Below are 23,859 nucleotides of genomic sequence, written 5' to 3'. Positions count from 1 at the left end.
GGTGACGCTAACAGACCGCCTCTGAGAGCTCGTGCGCCACCCTCAGACTATCTGTAGCGAGAGGCTTCCTGTGTAACCCTGAGCAGCGGGTTTGGGCAGAGTGCGCGTTATTGCAGGATGTGGTGAATGCAGGAGGTGGTGCCGCTCACAGCTCGCGCGGTGACGGTTGGGACAACGAGACGTGGCGCGTACTCAGAGACGGACAGCAGCTGGGAGACTCAAACGAGTTAAAGTTCGCTTTGAAGGGCGGAAAATTACGGGCCGACGTCCGCTCCATACAAGGCAAGGTCGGGTGGGGAGCAGTTTAGGGAGCAGAGCTGATTCAATCATCTGAGCTCCAGGGAAGAGCCCGGAACCAAGCGACGCGACTCGTTTTGTTTTCTGAAAAGATTTGTAACGTAAATCGTTTGAGATGTCTGTGTAGAAACTCTCTTGTTTCTTTTTGTTGTTTAGTTTTTAGTTTTGTTGTTTGTTTTGGATTTGTGTACTTTGGAGATGAGTGCGTCAGTGAACGGAGTGGAACCCAAACCCGCACCAGCGGTCAGTCAGAACGGACCGGGTTCTGTTCCTCCGAGCCCCACGAATGTCAACACACTCGAGCCGGGGCTACCGGACGAGGAGCCGCAGTCTGCGGTGACGGACACCACGCAGATGGGGATCAAGTTCGCCAAGACATTCCTGCTGATTTTCCCCATATACGTGCTGGGATATCTGGAGTTCAGTTTCAGCTGGGTGCTCATCATCCTGGCCGCGCTGTTTTGGCTCAGACGGAACCAGGGCAGCAGATTCGCTCGGGTGAACCAGGCGCTGGCGTTTCTGGAGCATGAGGAGCGAGCGGTGCGTCAGACCATCCGGAGCTCAGAGCTGCCGCCGTGGGTGAGTGACACACCGAACATCGCGTTGCTCAAATCTAGTAATGTTTCACACGGAGAACTTCGACCCCAGCCTTGTTCTGTGGCACTTATTCGTGAAACTGAAGTATCAGAACCGTCCATCTTTTATCTGAAGTATTTGATCGATTGATCTTGATAGATTATGCAGTTTTTCCCATATTCAAGATTTTCTTATTTTTAACACACTTTTACTATTTGTATAAACTTACATTGATGTGCTCTCATAATAAAACATTATTATGATGTAAATAATAAATCATACTTATGATATATTAAATATTAGATGTGAATATCACTTATTGGGCATTATAAATTAAAATAATCTTTATCTGTAATAGTAAAATGAAAACTTTGCTTGATATAATGGCATTAAATAATAAAATATTTATGATTAAAAAAAAACTTCAGAAAATATTTGTGGTACAATAAAATAACTTATTATTGGCCATTATTATATATATATATATATATATATATATTATAAATTATATAATTTTTATATATAAAGTAAACATTTTTACTATGACCAGTAAAGATTATTTTTATTAATAAAGACCTGTAAGTTATATCCACATTTGATATATGTATTTCAGCACCACTACAGAATCAAAAACATATTTCTATTTTGGAGACAATTAAATATATATAAATATTACTATTAGCATGTATTTGCACAACACTTTACTATTTATGAGTTTACATGTCAGATTAATTGTTTATGATCACATGAAATGCTCAAAAATAAATATATTGTGCACTTATATATTGGGCCTATCTCTTTCCAGGTGGAAATACCTTTTAAGTTATTCAAAGATGTGCATTGATTGACTGTTATTTTGAATACTAGATGAGGAGTCTATGGTGGGCGTTTCTCTGATAATATAATCTGATCGTGACTTATTAAATCAGAGGCTGCATCCTTGTGCAAAATCGTCAAAGCTGTAAGCACAGACATGGATGAGTTATGTTGTCGAGTCGGTTTCTTTTGGCCTACAGGCTTTGGTGTTCTGTAACTTTAAACAAATGAGTTTGCTGTCTAACCTGAGATCACAGTTCTGGCATATTAGCATGCCTGTGTGCTGAAAGCAGCATTCAGGGACACAAAACTCCAGTGTTCACTCCATTAGCTGTAAATCACAGTCTTGCCATGGCCAGGACAGGCTGTCATTGTTCTTTCTTTCGGTTTCAGGCCAATATTTAGTAACACGAACAGGTAAATCGTGAAACTCAGGTTGACTGATTGTCTGACCTGGGATTGGTTGCATGGTCTGTTTGATTGAGTCAGTGTTACTTTAGTATTATTTATATACTAACTAGCTAACTTTTTCTCTATAATTTTAAATATAAAATTTAATTTGGTGTAATTAAGTTGTTTTAAGTTTTATATATTTTTTATGTTAATATAGTTATTCTTTATTAAGGTTAGTTTATTTAGCTTAAATTATTATTTAGTTTATATTTTAGTACTTTAAGTTAAACTAAACAAAAATCAGAAATGCTCCTTTGGATGAAATAAAATAAGTTTAAGCTTTTAAGTAGTACATTTTCTTTTAATGATTTAATTTTATTTAACTATAATAACCCTCTTGTCAACGTGTGAAAGTGGATTAATCAAAAAGGAAACTCCCTTTACACACTCAGCTTTGCTATAATCATCAGGCTAGTTTTCAGTTCATGTGTTTGAGTGAAGTGGTCTGTCTGTGCGTTTGTGACAGGAACTGGTGATGTATTGTTTATTTGTGTCAGATGATGGCTGCATATGCTGACAAAACTTCTCCTTGGCGGGTGTGGTTTGTTACTAAAGTAACTGCCATTATGACATTTGATGTTATTATTAAGACATCACAAACACACAGTGAGTCATATGCTTTAAGAAATTTAGCTATAGTTAGTGACCTGTCAAGCAGTTGTGGTGCACCACTTTCCTTTTTTCTGAACAATAGTTTGGACGAGCAGATCCTGCGACACTGTCTGGAGGGCAGATTTTATAAAGGCAGTGCTCCTACCCTATTGTGTGTTTGTGTTTGTGCATGTGATATCCATAATAATGAACAAGTGAATCATTGTATCAAACATGGCAATGAAAAGCCAGTGAAGTTTAAGTTGTATTAGCTGGACCATGAAGCGTACACACAAGGGTTTTTGGTTTGTCCAAACCTTTCTGTGTAACTCTTTTTTTATTTTTTTATTATTATTATTTTTTTAAGTGGTCGGCCACTACTTCTGAACAGCTTTGCCAAATCCTCCTGATAAAATCTAAAGTCAAAATGTTTTTCTTAAATATTGTCAAATATGAAGTAATTAAAGTAAATTTATACTAATAATATCTACCACAGGTCAGGAAGATCATCTCCAACAGGGATCCTCAAATGATGCCATCACTCCAACTTTCTGAAAAATGTTTTTATAAAATTTATTCTGAAACTTATTCTAAATCCTTGTTGCAAAAAACTAAGAAAGGTGATGCCGCTTCTAAAAACCAATAATGCAAACATAACATATAATATTTCTGAGCTTCAAAATGTTTAACATTTACAAATAAAACCTCAGAACTTATGCATTACATTAAAAAACCAAATAAAGACTATGCAAGAGATGCCTTTACTGTGTGTGTGTGTGTGTGTGTGTGTGTGTGTGTGTGTGTATAATGACATGGGTATGACACAGGTATTACAAGGAGAGGGTGACTTATGAGGACATAACCCATGTCCCAATTTTTCCAAAACGCTTATAAACCATACAGAATGAGTTTTTTTGAAAAAGTAAAAATGCACAAAGTTTCCTGTGAGGGTTAGGGGTAGGGTTGGTGTAGGGCCACAGAATATACAGTTTGTACAGTATAAAAACCATTACGCCTATGGGATGTCCCCACTCTTCACAAAAACAAGTTTGTTTGTGTGTGTGTGTGTGTGTGTGTGTGTGTGACTAATAGATTTAATTCAGTTTGATTTACTGTCTGATCAAATTCACAAGGGCCGTAAGTAGTTAGTCTAATTAGTTCAGTTCTAGGTGCCACAGAATATGACTAGTTCTTTTCCTTGCTTTGTTAAGCTCCAGTAGTTTTTTTAACACTCATCTTCTGTCTTGATTTCACTCGCGTCCATCCTCTCCTTCTTTCAGGAAGCCCTGTGTTCTTTAGGACAGTATTTCTCTCTCCTCTCTCTCTCTCTCTCTCTCTCTCTCTCGTCATTTGTCTTTAACCAAATAAACTACAACTCGCTTATATCAGCAGATCCCTGCATGGCCAGCTTCATTAATCTTGTCATCCAGTCATCACTGTCTGTAAATTGCTGTGGGGTGTCAGTCTTTCTGTTCTCACTCAGCACAGATGCTCATTTACTTTGCCATTTATCAACCCCGCCAAGCTCTTATTGATCGTGTAACAAGTAAATAGGTCAAGATTTTGTGTGTGTTTAGTTCTTCCTGAAAATTCAGCTTTCATTCATTTACTCACCATAGATATTCTGCTGATAATTCATTGATAAAAGTCTTGACAAGTTTCATTTTCAGTAAAGTATTGGTTGTCAGCCAGTATTACTAATTTGTTGGCATCTGTCCATTTTAAATATATATAATATATTAACTGATATTGGATGTTTTATTGTGCATGCTCATTCTCATTTATTTTAACATCAAGCTGCACACACTTAATACACTTATATTGTATATATATATGTGTGTGTGTGTGTATTAGGGCTGTCACTTTTAGTTCGAAAATCGATTGCACAATCGATCGGACCAACCAAAAAAAGTTTCGAAAATGAAAATAGGGAATCAATTTTAACAAATTTGTACACTATTAAAGCTGCGGTAGGGAACTTTTGACGCTCTAGCGGTTAATAAACAGAACTGCTTGCATCTTGCGGAAGAACATCGTAGCCGGAACTACTTCTCTCTGTTTATGTCTATGAAGAATCACAAAGGTACTGGGTTACTCCGCCGCGGTACCCCCGAAGCAATCTAAAATAGTCCGAATATAAACACTTATTATAGGGGAAGTCGTGGCCTAATGGTTAGAGGGTTGGACTCCCAATCGAGTGAGTGTGAGTTCTAGTCTCGGGCCGGACGGAATTGTGGGTGGGGGGAGTGCATGTACAGCTCTCTCTCCACCTTCAATACCATGACTTTAGGTGCCCTTGAGCAAGGCATCGAACCCCCAACTGCTCCCCAAGCGCCGCAGCATAAATGGCTGCCCACTGCTCCGGGTGTGTGCTCACAGTGTGTGTGTGTGTGTGTGTGTGTGTGTGTGTTCACTGCTCTTGTGTGTGTGCATTTCGGATGGGTTAAATGCAGAGCACAAATTCTGAGTATGGGTCACCATACTTGGCTGAATGTCACTTCACTTCACTTCACTTCTAGGTGCACCCTAGTGATTCAGGACAAGCCAAAAACACGGTTTGGAAAATGGATTCATTGGTGTACTCGCTTATCATATACATTTTTCTACATTTTGAACACAAACAAAGTTACGGACCGCAGCTCTGATTGGTTGTTTTTTGCCGGGAGCGATGGAGTTTCTGCAAATGGCCCAATAGGACCACTGGGAGGAGCCAGAGGAGCTTGATTTTTTTCACAGATTATCGGTCTCATATTCTACTGTCAGGACATAATGACAGGTTTAACAAATATGTAAAAAATATTTTTTTACAAAAGTTCCCTACAGCACCTTTAATTTTAAAATAATTAAACAATAAAAAAAATAGATGTAACAAAACTCAGAACCAAGTAGAAAAAGAAAATAAAGAATTCCTAAAGTGCAGTATGCGTTCCGAAAGCTAGACAGTCCTCTTATGCTGCGTTCACATCAAACACCAATAGAGTGTCTGGCGCGAATATTTCAATGATAAGTCAATGTAAGCGCGCGTTTATGCGCGTCTGGAGGTCTCGCGGCGCGGTAGACGCGAATTCGCCTCATTCGTGCATCTAGTTACAGGAGATTCTGAGTTATGAAAAGGACCATTGCAAGCTGACAGCGACCGGCTTTTGTGGTTAAAAATTTGCAGTAATACCCCCACCTTGCTCATCTGTACCCGAGTGTCCCTGGGATACCAGTACTGATTACCAGGGCCCCAAAGGAAGAGAGGGCCCTTGAAAAGTCTGGAATATATATTTTCAAGAGGAGGGGTCCCATTAGGACTGCCTATGCATAGGGCCCGGGATCTTGGGCAGTGCCCCTGCCTAGTGCAGCCAAGACTAAGTGTTGGTTACGTTCAATAAGAAAAAAAAACCACACATGGCCTGTTCTAAAGTCCATTTAAAGTTTCAATTTTTTGAATAGTTGTTTGAAATGGATTGATCATTATTTAAAATAATCTTGGAGATTTTTGAATTGCCTAAATCATGAATGCAGCCAGGTTGAAGCCTGCAGTGATGTTTTTCTTTTGTTATGGCAGCCGTCCCCTCTTCATATATATTTTTTTCGAGAATATTGCACTCCTGTTGCTTTTTGCTATTCTGCCAGAAACTTCATGCCAGTACATAAGAAATACTCCTGACTTTTGCGTTTCCAGCGCTCGCTTTACGTTCGTCTGTTATTTGACGTTGAAAAAGGAAACAGTCTTTTTTTAGACATGGAAAATAGATTTTACAATCCATTCAATGGACACTTATGTCTTAAAAATCGAAAATGATTTTTTTCACAAAAGTGAAATAAAAAAAAATAATGTGTATATATCAGTCTTGTGCTTTTTCAGCTTCACCAGTCAACAAAAATAATACCGTCCAATCACCTTCCTGCTTTGAGTCTGACACACTGACTGTCTGACAGGCTGGCTGGCTGATACTGTACATGCTTCTCGTATTTAAAAAAACAAAACAAAAAAAAAAACAGTCTATGCCCTTTGACCTGTTCACCAGTCTTGCTAAATCATCTCAAACATGCCTGTGATAATCTTTAAGGAGCTCAAGCTGTCAGTGAGCTTGAGTTGACAGCACAATCTACACCGCTGGCTGACTCAGTTAGAGGTCAAATGAGGTCAAATCTATATGAAGTTCTTTCTGGTAGCTATAGTTACTTTCCGAATGAACATATCTGTGTGTTTGTTTCTCAATTGGGCAGCAGGATTGTGTGAGACAAAGTTGTTTGTTGCTTGCCTAGGAAATGACATCGCTTAACAGATCAGATCTTACACAGACGTTCACACCCATGCAGATAAATCACACACATTACTGCATTTGGTCAGCGTGTTAACATGTGCTGTTGAATCAGCTCTGCATGCTTAGACTAGCTGCCTGCGTCATGTCAGAACTGTGCTATTGAAACTGGAATTTCTGCATAAGAAGTTTCTGCATCATTTACATTCTGTGTACGGATCGCAGGTACAAATCTAGTGTGATGTTATAGGAACAGGCAGAAAGATGTTGAATTATACTGTATTTAATATATTCACAGTGTGATTGTGAATGAGACTTCGACTCTTAACACTACTTTCTTAGCTCTTTGAAGGGTGGGTATATGTGTGTTTGTGGCAGAGATAAGACATGTACAGATGCATTGTTTGTAAGATCAGATCAGATCAGCTCAGCGTCGGCTGCTCTCTGACAGGCCATGGGAATTAGCAGGCTAACTTTAGCTGCTATCTGTTCTCTGTGCGTATAATCAGGAAATAACACAGCTTTGAGTCATAGGCTGGCTTTTTCTCTAATGTTCTCATATGAGAAAGAAATGAAGCCAAGACAAGTCAGAGATTTTCCACTTGGTTTTCCTGGCATATCTCTCGCTCACATTCACATGCTTTTGTGCAACATCTTTCCAATGCAGGTCTTTCTCACCACAGTTTACACTACTCCATGTTGAGGAAAGTAAGATGCAGAGCCTAAGAGAGACATGTTGTCTGTGAGCGAACAGTGTGATACAACATTTCAAATCAAAGAAACTGCGTACAAAACAAAGATGGACATATTTGTGAATTTAACCTGAATTCCAGTCATTTCCAATAAGCCCTTTGTATATGATTATAATTTATTTAAATACTGTCAGTTCAGTGAAGAACTATTTAGACTGATTCAGTTAGTGAGTAACTCTTTAAACAGATACATTTAAAAAAAAAAGCCAATTCATAAGTATCATTCGTTTGTGAATTGGACTGTGTTTTTGATTGACTTTATTTTGTGTTATGGCAGCATCTTTGGAAGAACTCCTCAAAAAACACTAACTGGACATTTACGAAAATGTTATTTGTTATAGAAAAAAAAAAAAATCCTGATTTCAAATCCTGCTTCATAAGGTTGTGAATCCAATAGTTTTGATAGATTTATTATTGGTAATAATGAGAACGCTCTAGTTTTATTGCATTGTTTGCTCTCAGTGATATGAGAGCGCATGTTTTGCTGGTCTGTAACATAATGTTCTAGTTTAACAGCCATATTATGTCATTATAATGTTGTCACGTTATGAGTAATGAGTATAAAACTAGTTAATTGTAAGAGTTTAGAGAAGTGAAAATTGAACTCCTCTGTTTATATATCTTTTTTTTACTACATGCTGTACATTTAAAGAATCATTTGTCATTGTGATAAAGTGTAAAAATATTGATTTGTTAAATGATTTTGAGAACTGTTACTGTCAGCTGGTGATGTGCTGTGACTAATGAATGTGTTAAAAATCTCCATTTTAAATAAATGTTTTGTGTTTCAGGTTCATTTTCCAGATGTGGAGAGAGTGGAGTGGCTCAACAAGGTGTGTGTGTGTGTGTGTGTGTGGTGGAGTGGTTTTATAAAAATAGATCTGAATCTATGCTAACCCAGAAATGTCTCCTCTAGAGTATTAACTCTTTCTCTCCTTCTCTTTTTCTAACAGACTGTGCATCAGATGTGGCCATATATTTGTCAGTTTGTAGATAAACTCTTCAGAGAGACCATTGAGCCAGCGGTGCAGGGAGCCAATGCGCACCTTAGTACTTTTACCTTCTCCAAGATAGACATGGGGGACAAGGTACATGCACATGTTTACCTAGCTATCTAAATACCACAGACTAACTCAAACATCCAGAAAGAAAGACTTAGTCATATTTAAGTCAACTAAGTACAGCTCGGTAAACCCACACACACACACACATATATATACTTTTACACACAAAATAATTTTTCATCTGTCTGCAGCCTCTCAGGGTGGATGGAGTGAAAGTTTATACAGAGAATGTAGACAGAAGACAGATTATTATGGACTTACAAATCAGGTAAAATACACATAGATAAAGTTTACAACTGAGACTCATTTTCGAGCTTGAGATATTGAAAGTCTGTTTGTGTTTTGCTGTATTTGTCTAGTTTTGTCGGAAACACTGAAATCGATGTGGATATTAAGAAATACTACTGCCGTGCAGGAATCAAGAGCATCCAGGTAAGATACAGAGAGTGTGTGACACATGCCTGTTTGTGTGTTGCTTAAATAAAGTTGCTTACATTTGAGAAGGTCCCCATTGCCTCTGATAACAGATATCAGAGTGACCACACATGAGCTTTGATATGAGTTTGGACTGTATGTCAGAAAAGCTACTGTGCTCTGTTAGATTAGAGTTAATGTCAGTCCCTTCTCATGTTTGCAATCAGAAGTTTTTTTATTATTTATATGCACTTTTTGCCTTTAACTGAAGAGGGTAGTGGAGATGTTACAGGAAACTTTATAGAAAGGTGGTGGTATTGGGAAATAACCCAAGCAGAATTCAAACTCGGGTCAGCTGCACATATAATGCTAGTAGTTAATGCATATGCTGTGACAGATTGAGCTGTACTGCTCATTCAGGCAAGTTTGAATCCAACATTTCTCATTTTCATTCTTCCTCCTTACGATTACCTGTCTTCTTTCCAGTATTATATAGACAATTAAAAATGTAATTAAATGTCATACTAATAATGCAAAATATGATAATCTTACCTTGAATTTGTTTGTTGTGTGTATTTGTAGCTTAATGGGGTGTTGAGGGTCATCATGGACCCATTGCTGGGGGACATGCCTCTGATTGGTGCACTTTCTGTGTTCTTCCTCAAGAAACCTGTACGTAAACCACCACGTACACACACACACATTATTGTGTCAGATGTAGAAGAACTTTTCATTGTGTCTTTGTGTCTAGTTAGTTTTTTTTCTGCTACATACCAGTCATTACTTACACCAGGCAATCATACAATATAAAGAATGATGAGAACATGCCTTTTATTTAATAATAACCCACACCCTGAGTTTTTCTCAGAATCAGAACACTGCTCTGACCTGCTCCACAGGAACTGTTCAAATAAGATCTAAAACTATTCCTCTTAAACTTGTGTCATTTATTCATCTCTATTCAGCTGTTCATGTTACCTGGATGTATAGAGCCAAAATATTGATCTAAAGAACTTTCTATTAATCAAAGACTCCTGAAAATAGCAATAAAACAACAGTAATTTTACATTGTGATATTATTGTATTACTGTATTTTCATTGAGGAAGTCTATTGATTTAATAATAAAAAGAAAAACTTAAGTAAAAACCCTTACTTATAATACATAAAACCAATGACTACAAATCAATGTTTTTTTGGTAATCATTTTATCAGATTACATCAGATGCAGTGTTTACGGCATTCTATAACCTTCAATAAAATATGAACACTTCAAAATGATTTGTTCAGTCAAAATTATTTATTGAATTTTTTTTATGTAACTGTTTTAGACCACTGAAGTTACTGTGTAATTGATCAATGACTGTTGCTGCTGTGAAAGATGAAGGATATATTTTGCAGGAAACAAACACAACACAAACATTTGCAAATATAGACACAACCTTTATGTATTAAATATTGTTACCCGGGTCTGTTTCTCTCTCTTAGTTTCTGGATATAAACTGGACGGGTCTTACAAATATGCTGGACATCCCTGGAATAAAGTAAGTGATACACGTCAGCCATGACACGTCATCTTATCATTATGTCAGTTTCAAAAAACTGGAAAGTGGATCAGGCAGCCTCTGAAACACACACACACACACACACACACATGCTGTCACATGACCTGTCTCGAAAAAACATTATGCACACTCACTCCAGTCTCAGAAATGCTGCTCTTCCTGTCAGCCCACATCAGAGGATCCACGTTTACACGCACTTGTGATGGCAGGGAAATGATGGGGTCTTAATAGTCTGTTTTATCTTAAAATCCGCCTACCATCAATGTGCATACAAATGTTGAGTTTAATGTCTTCCCAGAGGAGTCTCTCTCTCTTTTTCTCCTTTTATAGTCATATCATAGGTGGAGCTGATGTTGTGGTTTAGGTGTGGAGATCTTGTCTTTTGTTATATTCTGTCTCTCTCACACACACGCCCTCACAGAAGAGCCATATTTCATGCTCTTTTTCTGGTTAGACATCAGTGCTGAAATCAATCTCAATTCTATAATCTCTGAAGGATAAATTAATCACAGTGTGTTGCATGTTCAAACTGAGATGCAAGTTTATTGTAAAATAATGCTATAGAGACAGTCATTAACAGGGACTATAAACAACTATAAATGCAAGTGCTTGAATGTAAACTGTACTAATGGAGTGCTGGGGGAGGGTGGAGGAAGCAGTATAGTGCTTAAATGTTTCCCCTTGTCCCAGTTGCTCTCATTATTTTTTGTTTCGGAAACCCCTCATTAGTACAACACAATTTTAATGCCTTCCGGTATATATTTTTTGGGTGCGATTAAGACAAAGTTACTTGCTTTCCAGCTTTTGGCTTACAGAAACTGGGAGTGTTAATGAATGAATTAACCACAATTCATTTTGTGATTTCAGGAATTTCAGGAACAGTGAAAAAAAGAAAAGAAAAAAGCTATAGCTGTTTAGGGGGAATGTTTTGTATTTTTTAGCATTTCAGTTGAATGAAAACATTTAAAAATATAAATTATTATATTAATATTAATTTTATTATTTATAATGTTTACTGAGTTTACTGAGGCCCTCTAGTGGTCCCTGGCCACCGTAAGAACCACTGTCTTTTCCCAGATGTTTAATTTTACATGGTTCAAAAAGGGACTGAAGATGTGTGTTTAGTGGAAAAAGAAATTGAAAATTGTTTTTCATATTTGAGCATATATACCAAGAATAGACATTCAACCAAAAATCTAGTTTTTTTTCTGTACACAGTTGTTACTTAGCAAAATGTTTAGGCTGCTGTTTTCTGTACAGTGAAAATACAAGAAGATTATAAATGCAGATATCAAGCTCAATTCACTTAAAAAGTATAATAATAGTGGTCTATACAACTTCAAGTTCTTAGTCTTGTCCTTAAAAATATCACATAGGTTTTTTTGTGGAAAAAACGTCAGAAGCTGTATGAATTTATTGATGGGTGGATAGATTGAATTGAAAGCATTAGAATGGTTTGTTTTCATATTTAACATCCCCATTGCTAATCTTTCTTTCTTTCAGTGGTCTGTGTGACGGCATTATTCAGGATATCATATACAGTTATCTCGTGCTGCCGAACAAAATCACTATTCCGCTTGTAAATGAAGCACAAATTTCCAGACTCCGCTTCCCTATGCCAAAGGTGACACACTTGTACACTTCACACATAAACATGCATACATGTATATAGCCAAAATATTTATGTCATCTGTGTGTTTTTGTTGTAGGGCATTCTACGGATTCACTTTCTGGAGGCGCAGGACCTGGTAGGGAAGGACACGTTTCTGGGTGGCCTTATAAAAGGAAAGTCAGACCCGTATGGCGTCATTCAGCTTGGGAATCAGCTCTTCAGATCCAAAATCATCAAAGATACGGTTAATCCTAAATGGAACGAAGTTTACGAGGTAAGGGACTTATTTGTGATTGCATCTGTCCTTCTCTGACATGTTTCTATTTACCAACCCGAGGTATTTATGTGTGTTTTAGGCATTTGTGTACGATAACCCAGAAAAGAATGTGGTGATAGAGCTGTTTGATGAGGACACTGATAAAGATGATTATTTGGGAAGGTAATGGCTGTCAATCATCAAATATTTACAAGCGATAATACTTCAGGATTCCACCTTAAAGATTGTCAGGATCTGTGTGTGGATGTGTTTTTAATCGTTTGACGTTTCTGTATTCTTTAGCCTTACCATCAACGTAGATGAACTAGAGAAGGAACAGAAAGTAGATGAGGTACAAAAAAAGCCTTTTTTGTCTAATTTTGGCCTTACATCTGTCCAGCTTTATAAAGCTTGTATAGAAAAAAATGCTTAAACTATTAGTTCACTCAAAATTGACTTAACATCATTTACTCAGCCTTGTGATGTTCCAAACCTTTAGGACTTGATTTCTTTTGTGGAGCACGAGTAGAATTTTTTTTTGAAGAATGTCGTGCCTCCTCTTTTCCAAAAATATGAAAGTGAAAGGGCCCTGAATAGATGACAAAAATGATTATACATGTGGTATCATAGGATGAGTAAATAACAGCAGAATGTTCATGTTTGAGTGAACTAAAGTATGAAGTTTTAAAAATAAACGTATGTTTTCATATAACAAATCCCCTCCCAGTTTCATGTGTGTGTGTGTGTGTGTGTGTGTGTGTGTGTGTGTGTGTGTGTGTGTTTTGGGTGTGTTTAGTGGTTTGTACTTGATGATGTTGCTACAGGAAAGCTTCACCTGAAGACTGAATGGCTTTCTCTTCTCCCTACACCTGATAAACTCGAAGAGGTAACATAACACACCCTTATACACCTCAAAGTGATATGATATGACTTCTGTTAACAATTTTGACTTCAGTGATCAATTGACAAATGTACACTAGCCTTCAAAAGTTTAGAGTCAGTAAGAAAGAAGTCTCTTTTGCTCACTAATGCTGGATTTATTTGATCAAAAATACAGTAAAAACAATAATACAGTAAAAATGCAAATATTGTGAAATAATGTCATTTATTCATGTGACCGCAAAGCTGAATTTTCAGCAGCCATTACCCCACTCTTCAGTGTCACATGATCCTTCAGAAGATGCTCTAAAAACATTTCTTTAAATAATTCAAAACAGCCGTTGTGCTGCTTAATATTTTTGTGGAAATTATTTGATGAGTAGAAAGTTATGATCAATGTTATGTTAGGATGTAGATCACGCAAAGCACTGAGCTGGCACTGATTAATGTTTTTCATGTGTTGCTTTTTTTAGGTTTTAAGCAGCATTAAAGCAGATAAAGGGCAAGCCAATGATGGACTGTCATCAGCATTATTGTTGGTGCATCTGGACTCAGCCAAAAATCTGCCAGTGAGCATTAACACACACACACATACACACCCACACTAGCTTTCTTACTTCCTTATTTTTCTATGCTCCACCTTTCCTCTTTCATCAGGTATCACTTCTACTATCACACTTGCCTTGCCTTTTCTCCTTTCACTGTCTGTTTCTTTCTGCTGTCCCACTCTGGTTTCCTGTCGCTCTGGGTAAAGAGTGTTTTTGAGGGGCACGTGGGCAGTGGTTGTCTGAGAGAGCGCCGCTCTGCTGGGCTGGTGTTCTGTGAAAACACTTCTGCCCTCTACAGGACAATGTTTGTGAGTCACTCTGCTCACATTTTCATTGGATTGGTTTGCTTGCATTTGACCTGCATTTGGTGCATGAACACCTGGTTATTTCATTTACAAATGTGTCATAGTTACATCTCGACTTCCCTTTTGCATGTAATATCTTCCTGTTAAACTGTTCAAGCTCTGAGGACTGTTTTGTTTGGATTTGTTTATGTCTTGGTTCATTCTTTCAGCATGCTAGTGTTTACAGAGTCCCTGCCTACATTTTGCATAGATCTAAATAGTCTGTATTAGAGGCGTTAATGCAGTTAATGTTTTTTCAATGTGTAGGTGCACTTTTTCCTTTAAAGAGGGTATTTGTATATAGACCATCAGGTGGTTCAGTGAAAACTATTTGACTATGTTCACACAGTAACAGAATGCATTTGTCAGCCCTGTTTGGAGAGCTAAATGAGGTTATGTGGTCATGGGTATATTGCTGATCAAAGTTTTTTATTGGCCAACAATGATACCAGTATCTAGAAAATAGGTTGGCTGTTTATTTATAGTATAACGGATGTGTGTATGTTTGATAATATAATTTTTTTAGGTATAAAAATAAGATTAAAATGCCTTGTGATGACAAGGGAGACATGCACAAAATAGTTTGGATTATTTATTTTAACTAAGTAAAAAAAAAAAACTGATTTCATTAATTGAAATCAGATTTAAAAAAATAAATAATTGATGAAGCAGTATTTGACAGGATACAATCGTTACTGGTCAGGATTAATTATCTCAAAATATTTGCTGATTAATTGTGTGTAAGAGAAAGTTTGAGATACACTACTATTCAAAAGTTTGAGAACAGTAAGGTTTTCTTTTTATTGGATATAGAAAATATGTATTAAATTAATCAGAATTAACCGTAAAGACTTTTATAATGTTCCAAAATATTTATGTTACAAATAAATGCTTCGAACTGTTCATCAGATCAGAGTCTTCAAAAAATGTGTCACAATTTCCACAAATATATGAAGTAGCACAGCAGTTTTAGCATTAATAATAATTTCACCAAGTCAGCATATTAGAATGATTTTTGAAGGATCATGTAACACTGAAGAAGAACGGAGTAATGAACTTTTGAAGAGACTTCTTTCAAAAACATAAAAAAAATTCTTACAGGCTCGTGTATTGGGCGGATGGGGTAACAGAGATATAAGTGGTGTAGTAGAATATGAATTTTGGAAGCATGTTGAATGAAACGGGTCTCACTCTGCACTTCACTGGATGAAATACATGATTAAGCAATGTCACACAAACAAGAGTGTTGTTCATCATGTCTGTGATACAGGATGATCACGAGTTTGATATTGCTTTTATACAACAGTTTATAGATCATTTATACATACAGATTCAACACTATTTTAGAATAATATAAGGCAAATACTTTGTTTTTGCTATGCACAAGAAGTTCCACACAAAAACAGGATCAACAGTCATGTGTCAAACAAACAAACGGGGTGATGATGATCCAGTGTGGAAAGCTCTAGTGCAGTTATTAAATATCAGCACATTAGGCACACCAAACAAATTCAAGGACAGTAACTGTTGTATAACTGTTTCTGTATCAACCCATGCCTCATTTGATCATTTTCATCTGACAGTGAAAGTGTCTTCTTGTAGTGTCCTGCACTGCAGTGTGACATGTTTTGCGATCACATTATGTTGCGGGTTGATTTGCAGTGAGGTGTGGGTTGGATCGATTCTCTTTGGATTGCCTTGTCTATATTTCCCTTTCATGTTTCTTTCTATCATTCTTTCTTCATCAATGTTGTAAACACCTGAATCGTGTCCTCTCGTGTGTTCACCCTCCAGGCATCAAAATATAAAAATATGCTGATGTGTTCTGTTAGGGTTGTCTCATCATTTGAACAGCCACACAGTTAAAATACAATGAAGCCTCCTCTTTTCTCATATTCATCAAATTAACCAAGCATTAATTCCGAAATCATTCACATTGTTGTGTATGATTGAGTACTTAAGGATGTCTGTGTGTTTTTGTGCAATTATGAATTTAACTCTGCATGCCATCCTAATAATCCTGCTTGTATTTGTATTTGTTTGTGTGTGTGTGTGTGTGTGTGTGTGTGTCTTGTCCTTTTCTGCTTGGGGAAATAGCGCAATCCTTTAGAATTCAACAGTGCAGGTCTGAAGAAGGGTACAGTCAATAAAGCGCTAAAGGTAACCAGTTTTCTCACAATTTACACAAACATACATTATAGACATATGTAGAAGGACTTGGCAAGGTTATGTTGATTTAAGATCTGCAGCAGGTACCATGTGTGCTGTTTGTGTGCTTTGATTAACTGCATGCAGACTTGCGTGTGCATCTGACACAAACTGAATTCAGATTCTGCAACAGAGACTATTTCTCATGTGTAAATCTGCCAGCTTTCCAATCTCTTTTGACCAGTTCTGAATTGTTGTCAAGTAATAATATGAATCTAAATTATACACACAATTGTACAGAAATGCAACATAGAAGACTTTGTTTGAATCCAGACAGTTTTTAGGTTTAATGTCTTGACATTTTGATATAGGACACTGCATTCATAAAGGGAAATAAACTAAATATTTGCAATTATTTTAAACTTTCTATCTAATGGAATATTTCCAACTTTAATGTCTACCAAATCTGAACAAAATCTGTAGCATGCTGTCTATTCTACGTTTTGACAGTAATAATTTTAGCCTGTATTGCGGAGTAATAAAAAGTTTAAATTGCCCTTTTTGTTTAAATGTGCAAGTGCATTATCTGGACCAGCCTAAGATATTGTAATTTGAACAAAAGAAGCAGAATTTAAAGTACCATTTAATTTGATTATAGTTCTTATTCAAAATATGTTATTAAAACATAATCTTGAAAATCAGTTTTGTAGATTTTGGACTTTTCCCATTCAAGTAAATAAGCATATGTTTGTATGGCTATGAGCTACATAAACCGTAAACAGCTCCCTGGTGTCCATAACAGGAGTTTGAATATGACTTGTTGGTAAACATAAACAATCTTATGCAATTATTTGAAATGTTTACGTTTGGTTACACATTTATTCACAGCGCTGCCTCCTCAGCTTTCCATTTAACTCTGTGGTATAATGGACAGCGTGCCAGGTTGGGTTCATAGTAATTGCAGATGTAGATGGGAGTAAATATGATATGGTTGCTACTAAGCATCATTTCAGGTCATTAGTGTGCAAATATCTAATGTAGATTCTACTGAGATGACACTATTATTGTTTAATTTCAATCCTCTTGTTCTTTGCTTTAGTAAATGTGTGGTTAAGGTTGATAATGTTGTTTGTACAGTATGTGTTTAATATGGAGAGGTTGTTAATAACAATTTGTACGCTCTGTCTGTAGTCTGGTAAAAAGGTTGCCAGTATGCCCAGTCCATTCGTCCAGTTTACTGTGGGACACAAATCCTTTGAGAGCAAGGTAATCAGTGACACACACAAGTGATTGCTCTTTATTGAAATGTAGACATGGATAACATAGTGTTATTATTACAGGTGCAAATTTAAACATGAAATTAAAAAAAGATACATGAATATAAATTCTTTACATTTAACGGTAGATGTTTAGCTTTCGTTGTATACAGTATTTCACTGCAAAAGGTGATAATGCAAGTTTGCAAAAAAAAAATTTTAGCCTTTGTGTTTTCGCTGTTTTCAATGTTTTACATTCTTTTCTTGTTACAGACAAGATTTAAAACCAATGAGCCCGTTTGGGAGGAGGCCTTCACATTCCTGATCCACAATCCAAAGATTCAAAAACTTGAAGTGGAGGTAAAGCACAAACATGCACTCACATGCACATGGGCAGTAGTGAATTAATAGTTAAAAGATTTGCTCTAGTCCCTGAAAGGTGAAAGATTTGTCCACTGCCAGGGGGAGCAAATACTGTTCTTGATATTGTAGGAAAGTGTGACAATAATTACAAACCCACTTTTGCTCTTATACTAGCTATGCCCAACTGTGATGTATTTAGACTGGATTTATTCCCCTATATACTTGTACTATACTTGTTTATTTGTTATCTTTTTAAATGTATTCTTATGTGTATTTATTTATTTCTAGAAAAGAACAAATCATAGAAATCAATGTATTAATAAGAATTTACCCAGTTGTACCCTATTCATGAAAAATCGAAACATAAATTCTGGAAGTTGCAGTGTTTACAACAGTGGTGTGTGTGTGTTTGTGTGTGTGTGCAGGTAAAGGATGAGAAACACGAGTGTTCCCTTGGGACGTTTTCTCTTCCTCTGTCAAATCTGCTGCAGGAGGATCAGATGACTATCAGTCAGCGTTTCCCACTCAAGAACACAGGACCCGGTGCTACGCTTAAGATTAAGATGGCACTTAGGGTAACACACATGCATAAACATCTTACACACACATTTTTGTTTAATTAAATTAAAGAATTGAATGAAAAGGAAGGGAAAACTAAAAACATGGGTTGAAGCACTAACTAAAAATTAAATATAAACAATAAATAATTTAGTTTTTGTCTTTCATCAAGCTAAATATCTAAATTGCTCTTTGTAATAATGGATGGAGTAAAAATTCACAATTTATTTCATATGTAAAAGTAAAGTTTCACATATCAGGTTTTGCAAATCTTCAAATCAGGTGTCTTAGCCATTGTACATTTCATTAGCTCTATCAATGTTGTGTAGATTCCTCACCTATAAAAACCTTAAATTAAGATAAATATAACAAAAAAAATATATATTTTTTTTATATATGATATATAAGCTAAAGTGGCCACAGCATCTTAGCCTAACAAATGTATAAATTTTTATGCTTTACACCACACAGCTTCTGTAAGTTTTTGACTACTAAAGAATAAAACTACATAATAAGTTTGCAGATATTTAAGAAACATGCTAAGTTTACATACTTGTTTATGGAATGTCGGTCTGTTTTGGTTTGTGAAACCCGCCCACTGCCAGTTTACCCAATTGTATTTTGAATTTGGACTGAAATACCTAGTTCAACCACTCGGTGTCAATCCTATATAGAGAACCTTTAAAGGCCTCAGGTTAAACATGACTAGCAAAGAAACAACTAAACCTTGACCTATATAGAGGGTCCATCTCAGTGTCACTTCTGAAAACACAGTCAGTAACCAATGCATATCTGTATACATGTGTGTATTTCAGATTCTGTCTATGGAGAAGTTGTCCGGAACGAATCAGCCGTCCTCAAGTCAAATCCGCCAGCCTAGCTCCAGCACGACCCCCAACCCCTCTCCTAAGCAGGCCAATGTTTCAGAGCCCACCCCAACATCCAAACCCCAGCAGCCGACCCCAGCACCCAGAAACCCAAAACCCTCCCCGCGAGTGGAAGCCTTGATAGACAGCAGGCCATTGGAGGACTCCCCTGCCCGTCTGGCTAAATCAGGGCGGAGCACGTCTAACCTTGCCCTTTCTGGCTCTCAGCTACACCTAAACAACAAAGAGCAGACACCCAGCATAGCGTCCGACATCTCCAATCCCAGCACCGCCCTGGATCTCCAGAGGACAATACAACTATTACAGAAGTATGTTTGAACATTTTTAACATTCTTTGTCCTTTCCATCTGATTCCATTCATGGTTTCCATGAGACATCAATTGCACAACAGTTTAAAAAACCCTGTTTTTGCAGTGGCGCCTCGCCTGGTTTCGCTCCATTGGGTGAAATTCAGCTAACCATCAGACACAGTCCCCAAAGAAACAAACTAATTGTCGTGATTCACAGTTGCAGGTAAAGTACATACGACGTTTGATTCATCTGAAGTATTTCAGTGCTTCTGAAAGATGTTTTTAATATGAAAGTATTCATGTTTGTGTGTTTGCAGGAATCTGATCTCTTCTACTGAAAATGGCTCTGATCCATACGTCCGTTTGTATTTGCTGCCTGATAAACGGCGCTCTGGACGCAGAAAAACAAACACGATGAAGAAAACAGTGAATCCTATCTATGATCAAACGTCAGTTTATTCTTCGGCCACTTTTTTTCCTCTTCCAGTCTGCTCTTGCATTAGAAAAAAAAAGTTTTCTTATTTTGCATTAAATAAAAATACACCTTTTGTGTTGGTTTTAAATATATAGGTTTGAATTCAGTGTGTCGCTTGTGGAGTTGCACAGAAGAACACTAGATGTGGCTGTGAAGAATGGAGGAGGAATTCTGTCAAAACACAGAGGGCTGCTGGGAAAGGTGACATCTCGCGCATTATAAATTACTTCATAACATCCTTAACATCATTGTTCTTAATGTATAATATAGGATAATCTTTTCTAGGTTATTTTTTATTTTTTTGGCTCTCACTAATTATTTATAAATGAAAATTGTGTGTGTTTTTCTCCCAGGTGTTAGTTGACTTGAACTCCGAGGATATGTCAAAGAGCTCAACGCAATGGTAAAATTTTTGTGTAATTTACAAAGATTAAGCCATTAAATCATATGAATATGATGATATTGATTACAGGGCTTAAAGTTCTCCAGCACCATGCCTGATTTCCAGTGTGAAAAAAAAAAATCCTACATTTAAAAAAAAAATAATAATAATAATATAAAAAAATATTGTTGATTTGATATCATTTTCTAGTCCATGAGTTCACCTAACAATGGTTATGAGAGGAGCAGCTTTCACTCTCAACCAAACTAACATTACTAGTCAATCAGAATGTTTTGCTCTTTTAAAAACTAGATGCGCATAATATAATATTCAATTGCTGAGAAGCAAGGCAACAAGCTGCGGAATGCTAGAATTATATAGAAAAGCTAATTATAAAGCAGCAGAGCTTTGTAAACAGCTCAGAGTAGTCATTCCATCTCCATAAGAACGATATGATTGCCAGAACATATCTACCGGTCTAATAATGGTAATGTTACCAGTTGTAAGTACCAGACTGTATGTGTGAAAAGGGCTAAACTGTTCCTCTGCTGGGAATTTGAATGGCTTCACGACATCTGAAAAAAACAGTGTGCATTACCTCTTAAATTACTAGATTTGTAATGTAAATCATTTATAAACCTTTGCTAACACAGGAGAATATGTCAACCCATGTCTAAATGTACCATAAATATTAAAATGTAATTGAGTGAAACATCACCAAGACTTTGGCGCCCTCTGCAGGTATTTGTTTTAGTACATATTGTACTTAAGTTGGTTATTTTCATATTATGCCTCATATTACATCATGTATTTTAACAGTGTTGTTCAATACAATCATGTAATTTCTTGGTATTGATATTTTATTTGTGTCAATTCTCACTGTTAGCTTATATGTAAATAGTCATACTAAAGCCTGTTTTTCACTTAGGTCTGTTTGTGTTACAAAAAAAAAAAAAATATCAGAGTACTCCGTTGTCAAAATAATCAGTAGATTACTTGATTACCAAAATAATCATCCAAAGTTGTCAGAGTCATTGCACGCTTTGCATGTGCTTGCCCCGTCTCACCCTGACCCTGGAAAAAAGTTAAGGCTCTTTTTACTGTATGGCAGTGGTAAATATCATCATATTTATATGATTTTCAGTTATCTATTGCCGTAATATGTATACAGAATATTTCCATTACGGCAACATATGCATCAGATGTGCTTTACAGTGGTTATTTACAATTTATCCTGATGCAATGTACCCTATTTAAACATCACTCACAAAATGCACCATTTTGGAGAGGAAAATTATGTTTATTATAATAATGATTCTATAATAGATATTATTCTAGTTTTGTTGTTTAGAAGTAAAAATATTTTTTTTTTTGCTTTCTGATTTAATAACTCATGCTTCATAAGGTACATTTACTATTTTATGTTTGCATTTAAGTAATGAGACATATAAGGTACATTTTCTTTATACAGAGTATAAAATATGACATTTCTTGAATTTTGTCATGAAAATTGTATAGTAAATATATATATATATATATATATATATATATATATATATATATAATCATTAATATTTAGTGTTTGAGAACATGATATCAGAATTTGTTTATGTGAATATGTGTGTGTTTATGTGTGTTTGGCAGGTATGAACTTTCAGTGGATGGGATGAGGCGACAATCTCCTTAGTCAACGGAACCAACTTCTTTCTGCCTACACATACTGTATTTAAAACAAACAAACAAACAAAAAAACTACAAATCTGTACGCAAGACTCCAAACCTCAGTCATGTTTTAGCCTGTGGGCAAAATTTGTACATGTTGGATCTTCAGTTTTTATCACTTTAAACAGATTTACAGTGTGAAAGAAAAGAAAAACGCTATTGATGTTACGTGCACTGACTTAGCAAAAGTGAAAGAGAGAGTGAGAGTGTTTAAAGATTTAAGTTTTAAAGAAATACGGTTCAGCAACATCCGTTGATTATTTGTTTACACATTAATGCTTCTAAACCAAGAGTGACAAACTAACAGTATCCGCCATTCACACATTTATGGTGGAGAGATCATATGATATATAATTGAGCTCAGCCTGTAAATATATATAAAATAATTAATAAAAGAATTTTAGTATTTGGAAAAGTTTGATAAATATTAACCCTAAGAGTTCTTGTTGAACAAGCACTGAACTCATGCTTGCTTTGAAAGTGTTATATATAATAATCTCTGTAAATGTCTACAGATGCTCCTTTTAGGAGACAAATTTACCAAAGAGGTACTCTGCTCATTAAAAAGTGTGTGACTAAACCAAATATGCACCTAAATGTTTTACACACCCAAGTGTTCATATCTATCGAAATACATCTCTCTCTATATACACACACACGTACACGTCTTATATGTTCTCTGGTGTGGTTTAGCTCCCACTATCACAGCACTGGCTGTCAGTGTTCAAACACGGATGGACAGCTAGCTACAGTGACACATGACCCTGGATATCTACTTCTGCCATAACTGAATCTTGTTTGGCCTTTCTGTATAGCACTCAGTCACATGTTCACTCCTTTTTCAAAAACACCTGTTCACCTCTCACCCACTTCGACCCAGCTGCGCTTCCTCAAACATGTTTCTCTCAGAGTTATGTAAAATGTCTCATGTGTAGTCTGGTATTAATTGAAGGTTGTGGTTTTGTCTGCTGCAGTGTCACTGAGCTGGGCTTATGGTATGCAGATTGTCAAACCTCATAGTTTTGACTTTATTCATGTCAGTAAGAATGTGTTTTATTGTATAAATTATTGTGAATATTATGACAGATTATGCTTATTATTATGAATAATACTTCTCACAAAAAGCAAACCTATTCAGTCAGAGCCCCCCTCTGTGCTGAGCTTGCCTTATTGATGTATATATATATATTTCCTGTGCCTTATGACCAACAATATGCTTACCTTAGAGGGTATTTGGCATCAGATATAGGATTGTAAAGTCTCTGTATTTGATCAAGTTTTCTTTTCAATAAACAATTTATTATTTAGTTTGAAAATGGGTGGAAAATCTTTTGTGTGTGTGTGTGTTGATGTTATATTT

At 36.3% G+C, this 23,859-nt stretch overlaps 1 protein-coding gene across 2 annotated transcripts; it reads left to right on the top strand.

Moving 5' to 3' along the window:
- The first annotated feature begins 60 nt into the window (after positions 1 to 60).
- Positions 61 to 23,815, top strand: LOC127934375 (extended synaptotagmin-2-A). 2 transcript variants are annotated; one of them, XM_052531716.1, is made up of 23 exons: positions 62 to 876; positions 8,530 to 8,571; positions 8,692 to 8,826; positions 8,994 to 9,070; positions 9,162 to 9,234; positions 9,799 to 9,888; positions 10,703 to 10,758; positions 12,283 to 12,403; positions 12,489 to 12,665; positions 12,748 to 12,830; positions 12,951 to 12,999; positions 13,444 to 13,533; positions 14,000 to 14,095; positions 16,516 to 16,578; positions 17,758 to 17,832; positions 18,096 to 18,182; positions 18,611 to 18,760; positions 19,559 to 19,938; positions 20,045 to 20,143; positions 20,238 to 20,369; positions 20,491 to 20,596; positions 20,749 to 20,798; positions 22,422 to 23,815. In XM_052531716.1, the coding sequence occupies exons 1-23, from the start codon at positions 496 to 498 to the stop codon at positions 22,462 to 22,464; spliced, it is 2,655 nt and encodes an 884-aa protein (XP_052387676.1). In that variant the 5' UTR covers positions 62 to 495; the 3' UTR covers positions 22,465 to 23,815. The 2 variants fall into 2 exon arrangements, with proteins under 2 accessions (XP_052387686.1, XP_052387676.1); XM_052531726.1 differs by lacking the exon at positions 16,516 to 16,578 and having other exon boundaries at positions 61 to 876.
- The last annotated feature ends 44 nt before the right edge of the window (positions 23,816 to 23,859 follow it).

Source organism: Carassius gibelio, chromosome A2, assembly GCF_023724105.1.
Source record: "Carassius gibelio isolate Cgi1373 ecotype wild population from Czech Republic chromosome A2, carGib1.2-hapl.c, whole genome shotgun sequence".
NCBI classification, from domain to species: Eukaryota; Metazoa; Chordata; class Actinopteri; order Cypriniformes; family Cyprinidae; genus Carassius; species Carassius gibelio.
Note: the sequence above shows the minus strand (reverse complement) of the source record. Positions and strands in the feature narration are given on the sequence as shown.

Bases quoted from the DNA above. Each gene is read 5' to 3' on its own strand.
- LOC127934375 (XM_052531716.1), top strand. From the start codon at position 496: ATGAGTGCGTCAGTGAACGGAGTGGAACCCAAACCCGCACCAGCGGTC. The intron at 10,759-12,282 runs GTAAGTGATACA...TCTTTCTTTCAG, and splicing joins CTGGACATCCCTGGAATAAA to TGGTCTGTGTGACGGCATTA. The intron at 20,597-20,748 runs GTGACATCTCGC...TTTTTCTCCCAG, and splicing joins ACAGAGGGCTGCTGGGAAAG to GTGTTAGTTGACTTGAACTC.